General features: G+C 32.1%; 1 protein-coding gene across 2 annotated transcripts in view; it reads right to left on the bottom strand.

Annotated features, from left to right (window-relative positions):
- The window catches only part of TTC29 (tetratricopeptide repeat domain 29), a 95033-nt gene that overhangs the window by 28445 nt on the left and 51781 nt on the right, over positions 1–14807 (bottom strand). For both annotated transcript variants that reach the window (XM_081960080.1, XM_081960081.1), the window contains exons 8-9: positions 5182–5273; positions 930–1053 (exon numbers count right to left, since the gene is read on the bottom strand). In XM_081960080.1, the coding sequence (XP_081816206.1) occupies positions 930–1053; positions 5182–5273 (216 nt within the window). The remainder of the gene's footprint in view (positions 1–929; positions 1054–5181; positions 5274–14807) is intronic.

Below are 14807 nucleotides of genomic sequence, written 5' to 3'. Positions count from 1 at the left end.
TTCATAACAAATCCTTTAATATCAACAGTTCTTATGCACATAGGCAAACATAATATTAGAATTTCCTTCAGTTCATATTATTTCAAAACATTGGATGACCAAAATAGCTATTTTACTGGATCAAGGGAAGTGAAAAATATTGGAAATTGCCTAATTAAACAATTAATATAGCAAAAATATGTTTGGAAAAATAGCTACAATGTAGATCAAATTTTGTCAACATAGGTCTTATAGATTACTCTGATCTGTAAAAGTATTGTTTTGGATAGATATATTGAATATGAATGTCCTCAGTATTGATTTCCAAAGATCCCAAATGAGACCACCGGAACCTTTTTTTGTTACTTTCCCTCTTCCACCCTCCTCCTCCTTTTTTATCTGACAAAATAAAACTGGGAACTGGTACAGAAATTTCTGAATTTATCTCATATGCTTATATCACAGCAGCTTTGTTCTGCAGAAATTAAAGCTTCCAAACAAGTAGCAGTATAATAAGATAGAATAACCTGAACTAGCACAAATCACTATATAGCCAAAAGTTACTGAGGCAAATTCAGTCTTAATTAACACACATACACATAATATCAGCCTAAAGCAACAATTTTGATATACTGCATCCGCTGTTCACTACTTTGCTGGAAACAGTGATCTGAAGTGCCTAAGTAATAGTACACTTTTAAATATTGAGCCAATTTTAATCAAATGTCATAAAAACTGAAATATTTAAAAACATGCACAATATCTAGGATTTGTTATTATTACAATGCAGTTAAAAAATAGGAAAATTCAGCAACAATATATTCAGATTGCAGATATGTGGTGGTAAAATGTTTTAACATTACACACACACACACACACACACACACACACATTAATGCTGTTTCTGACTGATGTAATAGTATTTGATATGTTATTAAATTAATACTTACACTTTCATTGTAAATGTTTCCGAGGAATGTATATGCATCCACAAGACTTTGGCTCTGCTGAACATTCTTGGCAATGTCCATGAACATTTCCAAGTACATAATAGCTTCATCTTTTTTTCCCTGACTAAGGACAAAATATTTATTAAAGAAATTCATTATATTACACAAGACTATAACTGAAGATCCACCAAACAATCTGTGTATGTAACCTTGTTTTTAAATGTTATAGAATATAAGTATGAGTCCAATACAGAAGAAATTGATAAACTGCAGCAACTACTATAGGATAGATTATTTCAAGATATAATGACTGCTTTTTAATTGATAATCTTATACTACCTACCATTGTTACACTGACTTGTAATGCATCCTCTCCAATAATCAGTTTTTAAAAATCTACCCAGAGCTCATTCCCAAAGAAAAGCTTAATGTTGGAAAATGAACACTGATAAGATTTTTGCATGTTTTTAATAAAGAAAGCTATATTAACAACACTTCTTCCATCAGTATTGCAGTGTAACCAAACCTGTTTGTGAATAAACATGATTTAAATACTTGCCTTGAACCTGAGTGCCTAATGCAATGGTTCAGATGATAAAATACGGAGCTACAAATAAACCACAATTTCTATAATAATATTAAAATAATATGAAAAATAATATCTATTTGTAATTGCAAAGGATTTTTTAAATCTAAAATATAGGAGAAAAACAGTAGATACAAAAATAAAAATGTATAATGCTCGAATCTTGCATGCAAACATAGGTCTCTATCAGACTCTAATACTGTTTTTTAATATGTTCACATGATTAAGGTAAACCAAACTAATTTAGTAGCTAACTTAGTTATAGACACAATGCTATCTATAACTAAAAGTAAATTCTACTTATTTCCATTTTTGAACTGTAGCTTTAAAATTATATGAGATTAAAACTAATGTATTTTAAAATTTTGCAATAAAACGTATTGATTTGATGTTATTTTATTACATTTTGGAAAGAAAAAGGCCATCATATATTATGAGGCTATAAAATGCATTGCAAACATTTACTGCATGTCAAAGGGTTTCTAAAGTTTAAAGAAGAGCCACGTTTTGAAATCTATTTTTTCTTTCAAAGAGGAAGAAATCAAACATTTCCACACAGAAGAACTGAACTGATTCATCGAAGTTAAAGAACAAGGTTAAAATGTTATACAAATATTAATTCCAGTTTTTCTAGTTTTCTATATGCAGTGCACAGGTGCAACTTGAACAACATATTATATGGTATAATCACTAGATTCATTCAACCAGGCCTTAGAGAGTTAAAAACATATATTCTGAGGAAAGTACTCTTCGGTCCAAAGAATGAGAATGAAACTGTGCAGAATATTTGTGTATCAAGGTGATTCCAGTTTCCAACTGGGAAAACAGGACTGTTAACACCCACATCCCCTGACAACTGTCCAATTATGTATATCACACTTGGCCTACTGTTTGCAGTAGAAGTAATCAATAAAGGATGTGGTTGAGTGAACATAGATTTTGGTTGAACCAATGCATGAAATCTTAATCATTTACTCAGAGTGAAGAAATCAAATAGAACAGAGATGAAACAGCTACCAAGGGGGTTGTTGATTGTGCCACCATGTTTGTGAGTTAGAAGCTGAAAGTAATAAGTCAAATGGAACCAGTGACAGGAGAAAATGAATAAAGGGTTGTTGTTTTTTAATGCAATGAATTAATAGAAATGTTTTGAGGATATTTGGATAGTTTTTGAGATTGCCCAGTTAGATTCCACATTTCATTTATAAAAAATAAGGATGCTACTAGACCATTCAATTTCAATAAAGCAAATGGAAAATATAATGGAAGGGAGGGGGGAGGAATTAATGAGAATAATAAACAAAAGAAAATATGTTTCTAAAGAGTTTTTCTTCTGCCACGAGTGTAAAACTCTGCTACAAAATTAAAATGATTGAAGAAGTTTTAAAAACAATAAAGAGAAATCAAACTCTGCAAACAAATAGCATTAAACAATAATAATCTGCCTAGTCTCTACCTTGTATTTAAAACACTTACTTTTATTTTATACAGAGAGAAACATAATCTACATCTTAAGTCAGTGAATCCACAGTTTCACTGAAATATGAATTTATATTAGAATGCAGAAGTTATTTGTTATAAGAAATATCTATATCCCTATCCATCCATCCATCCATCCATCCATCCATCCATCCATCCATCCATCCATCCATCTATCTATTTTGCCAACATCATGATACTGTGATGAGAAATAATTGTAAATTTTGAAGATAAATAGAATTTTTAAAAAATAAAAACATTTGGAATATATTGAGAAACACAATATATGCTTTTACAATGAAACTAGATCTATAGAAAGTTCTTCTGTTTGACCTCTTTATATTGATAAGATGGAATAATTCATAATTATTAAATTAATTTATAATTAAGCAAAATATAGCATTTTGTGAGTATTATAAATTAAATTATTTAATATAAATGCCTCATTGTATGAAGCATTTATATGAAACACTTTCCCAATCCGACCAATGTTTATGAAAAACTTGAAAAAACAATCTATTAAATCTATTTTGGTCATCAAACATCCTATTTTATCACTCTAGTTTAGGTATAATAAATCAGAAATTTATATACACAAATCAGTATTACTCAAACATTTGGACCCAGGGAGTTTCTATATTTTTGAACTATTGCATTTGCAATTATCCTAAAATCTTGGAAGGTGGTGGCGGGGGAAGCTTGCAAGAGCCAAATAAATCAGAATAAAGGGAGACTAGTATAGATCCATTTCACTATATATATACACACACACACAGACTATGGGCAATTATATCATTCTGTACCAACTTCATTTATTTCATTTATTTCAATAGGACCTGTGTAGTGCTCTGAAATGAAACATGCATTTGCACAATTAAGTCTGAGGGTAAACAGGTATGAATTAAAAATAAAAGGAAGAAATAAAAGAGAAAAAACGGTGGTGGGTTTTTTTTAAAAATTAAATGGTAATAACAATTATCATTATATCAACTACCTTAAAAATTAATTCTGTGAAAGTGTAATAAATGCTCATAGCACATTAATGGTAAACAACAGTTATTTTTTTAGATTGTGCAGCATAAAAGAACTGTAGTTATGCAGCGAAAAATTAACTCATAATTAAAGGCTCTGAGAAGTCTACAGAATCCCAAAGGAATCTGTCCACTGAGCCGCTGCAAAGTTCATTGCTGAAGATTTGCACTGTTTGTCAGCTTTTTCTGGGAGAATGATTAGTATTGTCTAATCAGCAAATGGTTGTGAACAATTCAATTATTCCCAAAGCAAAGATTTAGCAGAACAGCCACCCCTAGCTTCCCTTTGCATTTCTGGATGTCACTGCTTCCTTCCTGCCAAATAGGAAGCAACCCTTAAAAAGATGTGGAAAGAGTACCTAATAGATTGGTTTTCTGTTTTTCACATAAGGAGAAACCCTATTTGTTGTTGTTGTTGTTGTTGTTAAATATCATGGCCTAATAGTTGGATTTTATATTTCTAAAGTTAGACGCCAATAATAGATTGCTAACCTCCCTTCCCACCAAATGCCTGTGCCTTAATCATTTAATACCACCCTGCACTTCACTGAATACCATTTATTTATCTGTGGACTAAACCCATATTGCTTATCAGAGTACTATAATCTGTAAATCCAATGTAGGCATTTCTTAACTAAAAGAAATGCCTACATTTCTACTACTATATAGCTGAAAAAGTCCTGGAAATTCAAGAATTACTATGCTTGTTTACAGATTTTGAGGCTTCCTAGTTTTTTTTTAGTTCCACAAATAACAAAACTGTTTACTTTTTTTGCTTGAAAAGCTAAGGTAGAATAGTGAAATCTAAGTTGTCAAAGAATAATTTTGGAAATATTATATCATAGCATTTTCATTGAAGCATGACATCCTTTTTTTTTGTATTGTTGTTTAACCTGCAAGATATGGCAGGATATTCTGTTTTTCACTTGCGGCTTAAGCTTTCTGAGTGGCACAAATGATGTAACTTTCAATTCTCTTTAATACTGCAGAATAATATTATGTATAAAGAAATCATAAGGTATCTTAATTTTAGATGCTTACAGTTAAAATGTCTAAATGCAATATAGTCTGGCAGTCATGCAAAACAAGAATGTCTTACAATTTCCAAAGCTGAATTAAATTAAAATGATAGCAAGACAAGAATATGTCAACCTACCTTAAAAGGACCCGAGCTACTGTTTGATATCCTCTCCCTAGTCCAGCATAATCTTCCAGTTGTTCGCATATTTTCAGATAAATATTTATCTTCTGGAAAAGGAAATGAAAGAAAACAGTTATTTCTGCTTTGATACCACATCTAGGGATATACACTATATATAGGTAGCTTGGTTGTTAATATTTGGAAATATTAGTTTAAGGATTTTATTATATTGGTTTCACTTCAGTCCTTTAAGCATCATGCATACACATACTAACTAGCCTATAGGGAAGTTAACAAATAGCTACTGATTTATATGCAAGTTACACACTTCAATAGTTGTTTTTATTAGGCTCCTACGAGTACATCATCTTTGCCCATATATGCAGTGCTGCAGCAATAGTTACAGTTAGAAGTTTTCAAATTATGTCCAAAATAACCAGTTGCAATATGTTGTACATAAGTTAAAGAAAAATAGTATTAAATACAAGTTGTTCTATCCAGAATATACTACATATACTTCTTTATATAAATGTTTCGTTAATATTGGAATCAGTCAATTAGCATCACCTCTTCTATAAGCAAAGTTGCTGTAGTGAAACATATTATCTTAATTTAACTAAAACACCGCCATCATCTCTTTGGCCTACTTTTTAAAATCATGCATTTGAATGAGCAGTAGCAAAATGTGTATATATAATGACATTTCCATTTTTCTTCTACTTCTCATGGTACTTTGATCCAATCTATTACACAAGTCTCCAAAGACTATCTATGGAAATCCTTTTTTTTTGCAAATTTTTAATAAAAGATTAGTGAATGTCAGTTTCCAAGTTTAATGGGGAATAGGAGATTAAAAAGACTACAGTGAGAAATCTGGGCAAACTATAAAGCCTGACTGGAGGAATAGGTATACTCTGTGTGAACCACAAGCATTCTCAGCCAAAGTAAACTCAATTAGAACTGTGGATAAATCATTCAGATTTTTCTATAAACACTGCAGAAGCTAAAGTGGATTTCAATCAGGTCACTTAGAATAATATTTGCAACCTTCGTTGTAAACCTGTATGGTTGGGTTCGTAGAACATGTTAAATCGTATTATAGTTTGTTTTGTTTTAGATTCACATATAACATGAAGAGTTTCTTTAGTTTCTAATTTACAGTTACACTAATTTACAGCATATATTTATAGTATAAATACTATTTTTTTATTAAACAAGCCATGATTTAAAATAATATACATACCTTGTCTGTGCAGTGGGGTGCATATTAATATATAGCATGGTCAGTTTGAATCACTCAACCAACAAAAAATATTTATTTCCCCAAATACAGGTAAGAATTAGAAATATTTCAACATATTCTTCTGGATCTCAAAGTAAATCAATTTGATTCGCACCTCCCAACATATATGCAAAGTGACATTTTGTTCTACATTTTTAGCCTTTAATAAATATTAAGTGTTTGCAACACCAGCTCATAATAGACATATATTTATAATATGCACATTTTAATATAAACGGTGTCCAGAATACATTGTAATACTCTGCAAACTGTTTTTTCTAATATCTCCCCACAAATTGCTATAGTACTTGCAGGTCAGATTTATTAAAAAATACATATGAAATTGACATCTCAAAATAGTCTTATATGTTGTTAGTAAAACCTTAATTTTGAATTATTATTGCATTTAGTCCCGAATTTTGAATTTAGGGCAGCATAACAATTATATTAATGAATAAATAAATAACTGCTTTGACTGAAGTATCTAATAATCTTTGAAGCATTCATTTATTATACAGCTTCTTCTAACCCTATTCTACTGTTCCTACTGACCTACTACCACTGAGTTATATGTTATTTGATGCCCATTAAAACTAATACAGGTAGTCCTTGACTTACGACTTACAATTGACCCCAAAATTTCTGTTGTGTTGCTAAGTGAGACAGTTGTTAAGTGAATTTTGCCCCATTTTCTGACTTTTTTTGCCACATTGCTAAGTGAAGTACTGTACTCCCTGAGTTAGTAACAAAGTTGTTAAGTGAATCTGGCTTCCTCATTGACTTTGCTTGTAAGAAGGTTGCAAAAGGTGATCAAATGACCCTGGGACATTGCAATGGTCATAAGTATAAGTCAGTTGCCAACTGTCTGAATTTTGATCATGTGACCATGGGGAGGCTTCAGTGGTTGTAAGTCACATTTTTCAGTGCCATTGTAACTGAACTGTCACTAAATGAAGTGTTGTAACTTCAGGACTACCTATACATTCTATATTTATCCTGGAATAGCCTATCTAAACTTTAGAAAACCATCGTGAGTGAGAGTGAGACTAAAAGACAGTTATACAATTGGATATATTTTATGTAACTGTATTGCCAAATTGAGATGCTTGTGATAATTCAAAAGCTTTTTTTTATGGAGTGAAAAGCATTAAAAGCCAAACTTATTTCTGCTACAGAAGACCTATGTCAAACATAACTAATAAATATAGCAAAAGGGTGGCATAGGCACTAACCTGAAATAGCAGCTCCCTAACATAATAAGAGAAGAAGGGGTCTTTTGGATGGCCCTAAATTTCCATCATGTCCCCTGGAGCAGGGGTTCTCAACCTTTTCTATATCCCGCAACCCTAGAATGCTTATGATATATTTTCGCACCCCTTACAAAAGTAAATACTTATATGCATATAATTATGCATATACACTACAATTTTGAAACTTCTAAACCCAGGTTTTCTCACTCCCTGGAATATCAACTCGTACTCCCCCAGTTGGGAACCCCTGCACAGGAGCATTTGAGAATCAACTTGGTCAACAGGGATATTCCACTAGACCAGAGATAAGAAACTATGGTAAGTAAGACTATGCACCATCTTTTACATTACCACTTGCTAAAACTAACTCAAAAGTATAAAAATGTGCACAATAGCTTGAAAGAAATATATTTGGTAAATAGATACAAGAAGAAAAATGTATTTTTACCTTAGTGTTAGTGACTGTTTAGGCACAAATATGTCAGATTCTAACCCATTTTAGAACTGTATACTCTCTTTATAAACTATATGAAAAGCACATTATTCACGCTTCTTGGCATGTACAATATACTGTAATCTTAAAATATCCTGGGTACATTTAATATAAAATTAAATGTAGGATATTTCTTATCTGTATCTCATAATTAGTCGGGATTAGCATGGTTTGGAGTGACAATCGGAATTGCTAATAAATTTAAATAAGATGATTAGTAATAGTTGTCTATTTAAATTTATTTTATTATGTCTGTTAAAAATGAAAAGCAATAAAAATCATTGCAAATTTTATTCAAGTTTAGAAACAAACATCTAAGTTTTAGAAATAAAGATTTTCTTTTTTCATGGATCTATATTTTAGTTATTTGTGGAATAAAAAAGAGATCCTAGTGCAAATCTAATTTTTTTCTAAATTTGTCATTAAAACATTTCTTTATGAAGGCAAATGTTTTTGTACAACAATTACTATTTATATTTCAATTATTTGATTTCACTATAAGTATAATAATTATTCCCGAGTTAATGTTGTATAGTGCACACAATTTTTTCTTTCTAATCTTATGATTCTTTTCCCTTAAATCATTCCTCCTCTTAGGATGACCTTTGCAAGAATGTGTCAGGATATTTTGAAATAACAGAATTATCCTTGCAATAATAGAATTATCTTTGCAAGGCAATAGGGAACAGATTTTGTACAAAGGGCAACAACATTCCCACATTATATTTCAAAGATATTTTTCAGATGGTTAGTTTTGCTGGTGAAAATATGAGGCAAGAGAATTATGTTATCTAGAATATGTTCTCTCTCTGTGGAAAATATATACAGTATATATATGATGGATCTAAATAATAAATATCAACTTCCATCTGATTAAGAATATGCCCAGATGAAAAATGGATGCATATATTATCAATCAAATTTCAGCATTCTATTTTAAGTAATATATTGTCAATATGATTTCCCTTCCATTGTAATAGTAGGTTATTTAATTTTACACGGTTAATGGAAGTCTGTGGATTAAAATAAAATGAATTCAAGTCCATATACATAAATGTCAGCTAATCTGTCTTCTAGAGTGAAAGCTACAGTGGAAATATATGACTAGTGAAGAAAGTATAGCAAATATTAAAACATGGCATTCCAATTGAATAAAATAAAATAAATATATACAGTACAGACAGAGGTGATACAAAAAGCACTGAAAAAATGTTTGGAATACTCTAATCCAATAGTAGGTCTAAATTGTATTTATGTTGTCTTAGCATTAAATATGTATTTCTAGAGGTCAGACTTCAAAATGGAGGTCAGCTTCAACCCAACATTGGAGCTATGGCTTTGTCTTACAGATAACATAGGATAACATTATTTTTTTTATCAATATCCATAAATCTGTCTGCACCATCTTCGACCTTGAATTTCCCTTCTGTTATATAAAAACGAATGTAGAAATTGCCAGCTGCAATCCTCCTCTCTCTCTCACACACACACAGTATGCTATTTGTCTTCTACTTTAAAGTATGTTTTCATGACATCTTTATGTATGCCTGTTTCTGACTATTTTGAAAATAGTTTCTAAAATAGTTTTCAACTCTCTCATATACTTAGCTATGACCTGAAGTAATATATAGTAATAAAGGTTAGCAGCCCTTTCTTCAAAAGTTTGAGTAATCTTGTGGTTATGTTCTGAAATTTAACTATACATTATGGAAAGAAGTACTATTTTGATCAATCCTCAATCTTTCACTATTTAACTTCATTTGCTCATCCTGGTTCTAGTATGAGATACATAGACAATGAGTTTCTATTTCTTTCATACACATTGTGCTTACTTGATACATTTGTATAAACTGAATAATGTTCAAACAGACATACAAGATTATTTGATAATGTCTTAATGTTGAAAGAGGTCACTCAGCCCATAGGTTCAACCATTTGTTACGTCTACAGAAATTAAAACATCCTCGACAGATGGGGTATATAGCCCGTGTAGAAAACATCTGTTTGAATGAAGATCACATATCCACTCCTTCTCCCAATATGATTGTCTTCATTTTTGGCTAACATTTTCCCACTCTTTTAAATTTTATTGCAACCTTTTAGAAGTGGCCAAATCTATATGAAGTGTTCCACCTTTGACCACATCATTATTTGTGACATTTTTTATTGTTAGCATGGAATTCATCTTTTTCACAGCAGCTGAACGGAAACTGACATTTTTATCAATCTATTCACAATCTGAGATTTCTTTCCTGGTCAGTCACTCCCAATTAAGATCTTGGGCCTAAATTTTTGCCTCAGTATTTATAATTTTATATAAGCTGTTTATAGTCGCTTAAATAATACAATTTAAAAATAATTGTACTGTTTGGGAAGGCAAAGTATGTGTGTGTGTGTGTGTGTGTGTGTGTATGTATATATATATATGTGTGTGTGTGTGTGTGTGTGTGTGTGTGTGTGTGTATATGTATATGTATATGTATATGTATATATATATACATGCCCAAATAATTACATTACATATCACATCCATCCACCTTTTGTTGCCTGTGGCATAGAAAATTACACTAGGAATTTTTCGAATATCATATCCAAACTAAATTAAAAGATGAGATTTAAATTTTTAACTATAAGGAAGAATTTCCACAGCAGTATATTATCTGGCACTATATAAACACCAACATTTTTTATGTTGATGCTTATGATGTTGTGATGCTCATAGATTCTAATTTTACAATCTGTCCTAAATATATATTTTTATTTTATTTGAAAAAAATTAAGGTAAAATACACACTCCAAATTTTTAATGAAAAAATTGCTTTGCGGAGTGCTCGCTTCTCTTGTGCTATGGTTGTTCTTCTGTCCTCAGATGTCTGGCAGCCTTGGTGAATCAGTGTGTGCCATGTTGATCAATCTTGTGCCAGGGATTCCCAGGAGGTGGTGTCAAATCCAGGGACTTGAAGGAAGCTTTCAATGTGTCTTTGTATCGCTTCCTCCCCCCCCCCCAGTGCGATCGCTTTCCTTGAGACAGCTCATCATAGAGCAACTGTTTAGGGATGCAATGGTCTGGCATCCTTACAACATGGCCTGCTCAGCGTGTCTGGGCTTTCATCAGCAGGGTGTGAACTGATGGCAGACCTGCTCTGGAGAGGACTTCTGTGTCTGGCACCTTGTCCTGCCACTGGATCCTCAGTATTCTACGGAGGCAGGTCAGGTGGAAGTGGTTCAATTGCCTAGCGTGCCTCCTATATACAGGCCAAGTCTCACTGGCATACATCAAGGTTGTTAGCAATACTGCTCGGTAGACTTTGAGCTTTGTAGCAAGGCTAAGTCCACGTCGGTCCATTTTATATCCCTCTAGTTGAATATTGATAAATATATTGGAACAATATTGGTTTCACTCCCTTGCTAAGCAGGCCCCAAATTTATAAACTTCTACTTCTATTTGCAACCAATTTGACCTATCATTTATTTACCATATATAAAGGCAAAGTAGTTAACAAGTGAATTAATAGCAAACTTAAATTTCAAATGCCTATGTTAACAATATATTATTGTATTAACTCTTAGAAAGTCTACAATAGCTTCATGTTTTCCAGTCTTTATCTCTGATCTGTCCAGAACCAAATACCCTCGTTTGATTCTTAACAATAACACTTCTCCTTAAGATTTTGGTTGAAAACTTTCACAACAATTGTATCTTATTCCCCCAAACCTCTATTGTTAATCCATTTTCCATTTTTAATCCAAAGTCCAATACAAATTGTTTTCCAGTTAGATATATAGTAAGTCCATTCCCACATCACCATGAATCTTCTTAAGAAAGTCCAGTTCATCACTTATCAATTCTGTTAACTGCAAATCTGTAGGATTCATATACCCTTCAGCCATCTCCAACAAACCCACAGTTCGAAACCAAATTTGTGAGCTTGGTTCAGCTACAGTTGCTTGTATCTGGATGTCCTCTTTACGTTGATTTAAAACCCTTGTTACTTTGTGAATTTTTTTTACTGAAAAAAATTAATTTGCATTTGTATTATCGACCTGTAACTGGGTATTCACAACCAGGTATAAATAGTTCCTTTCCAGAATAGAGGAGTTAGATATGGTGCAGCTTCTACTTCATAAGCTTATTTTGATATAATGTATTTTAAAACTTGAGAACCAGTTTGGTCTAGTGGTTAAGGCACCAGACTAGAAAGGAAGAGACTCTGAGTTCTAGTCCTACCTTAGCCATGAAAATCATCTGGGTGACGTTGGGTCACTTACTCCCTCTCAGCCCACTTCACATGGTTGCTTTCATGGGGAAAATAGGAGGAGGAAGATATGTTGTAGATACGGTCTCCACCTTGACTTATTTGTAAAAGGTGGCATAACGAACAAACATTTGTTTAGTTATATAAGAAAACATAACTATTGGTAGCTGCTCAGAATTTCTTAAAATGGGAGGTCATATAAATCTTTTAAATAAATAAAAATATTTTTTTAAATTAACCAATCAAACTATATCTTTTCAACTACTATACGATTCATTAAACGAAACATAATTGGGTGCATATTATTCAATATAGTTGAAATATTTGAAACTATATTAAATAGTCCTGTGTCCATACTTTATTTAGCTTAGGTACTACTTTTGGAGAAGGAATTAAGCCACAGTAACATTTGAATCAAATGTTAATTTAAATTAAAATTTAATCCGGGGAGAGGGGGCGGTCTAGAAATTTAATAAATTATTAAATTATTATTATTTTAAAAAGTTAAAGAAAAGAATTTTACTTTGGACAGGTACAAGCAGAATCAGATCTTTGTTTGCAGATGTAAAAAGCTCATGTTTTTAATTATTGGTATCCTTTCATCTGTCTAAAACAGCAACAGGCATCATAAAATGTATACCAAATATATTTCTGTAGAGAATCTCTCTCTAACCACAACACACTAAGCTGCAAAAATATAACCAGTATGTGATCTAGTGCAATATGAGTCAAGGTTACACCGTGAAACCAGTGATTTAGTGAAATTATGACCCTTGATCTTAATCCAATATTAAGCTCTATACTACACAAGCTTGACCTAAGGAGAGAAATAAGTGTTAAGTTTATTAAGAGGCTATTAATACAATGAAATGAAATCATGTGGAAAGATATGCACCCGCTCAAAGCAAGGATGTTTTATAGATGCATTCACAACTCTACTCTCTGATTAATCATTTACAAAGATATAAAGATATGCACTTCCTAGAATATGCAGTATATGTTAATGTGACATACATGAAATTTCTCTGTGTGCTCATCTCAATTAAAAAAAAAATGTTCCAGAACTGATAGGCAGGTACTAATACCATCTCAGAATGTTAAAAAATAGAATCTGTTTGTTTGTGAGTTTTTAGTTATGGAATTTTAGTTATGGAATTTTAAAGTCTAATATTCTATTCATGATAGGTAGCACACCTTTTTTCTCTCTGAAAGAGCAACATAGTTAGCTAGTAACTGCTAGTAACTCCAGTACTAATAAGGAGACTAAAATGTTCCACTATTAAAAGTAGTGGTTATTTGAATTTTTGTAACTAGAAACTTCTTGTGAGTCCTCATAGTTTTGTCTGAAACAAATGTTTGAAATTTAAAATTGTGACAGAATGTGGGATGCCCAAATAAGCCTGGCATTTTTTGGTTGAACTGTAACCAATTCAAACCAGTTTGATGCAACTTTTTAGTCTCAGTATTTTGTTACAAACTCAAAATTCATTTTCTGTTTTGTGCATTCATACTTCAGGCCACTCTATCACTTCAGAATTCTGCTATCTCATTTTGTTACATAAACATGCATATTATAACTTCTTATAATGAATTTACTGCTTAGTTGACCTTAATGAAATGATACAAATTTATTTATTGTTCGGGGAGTGTTATGATAGTTTGTAAGTTTATTTCTTATTGCAAATAACTTCTCATCTTTCCTACTACCTTCTCCTATTTGTATCTTATCGTTATATTACTTTGTTGTTTGTATGTACACTGAGAACTTATGCACCAGAGACAAATGCCTTGTGTGTCCAATCACACTTGGCCAATAAAGAATTCTGTTCTGTTGTCTTCTGTTTCATTCTTACCCGTTCCGTTCCGTTCCATTCTGTTCCGTTCCATTCCATTCCGTTCCATTTCTATCTAAGGCCTAAAGGGTTGCTTCTTGTTCTGGATGGCTTAGTATAAGACAGTGATTTCATCCTATTGCCATCATGACAGTGTATTGCCACCTTGTTTCCTAGCCAATCTTGGATAACATGTGAAGTCTCAGAACTGGTTCTGAAGGTGGTAATTTTTTTATTCTTGATGAAGATCATAATTCAGCCTTGTCAGATGTGACTCAGGATCTTGCATTCTATGTATCAGGCCAGGAATGCAGTCATTTGACTATTATCTATCTGGAGGCTCCCCAAAAGGAGACTTAATCATTTAATCAACGCTTCAGCTTGATCTCTTGGCAAATGCCCCAAAAGGTTCCATCTTATCTCCCATGTTATTTGGAATCTATACAAACTTCTGATGTGGAATATATATTTTCTCTAGATGAGTACATGCCCATTTCTTCATAAGGATCGGTTGTGGCAATCTGTAGG

The sequence above is a fragment of the Natrix helvetica genome (assembly GCF_964273705.1).
Source record: "Natrix helvetica genome assembly, chromosome: 7".
In the NCBI taxonomy this organism is placed as follows: Eukaryota; Metazoa; Chordata; class Lepidosauria; order Squamata; family Natricidae; genus Natrix; species Natrix helvetica.
Note: the sequence above shows the minus strand (reverse complement) of the source record. Positions and strands in the feature narration are given on the sequence as shown.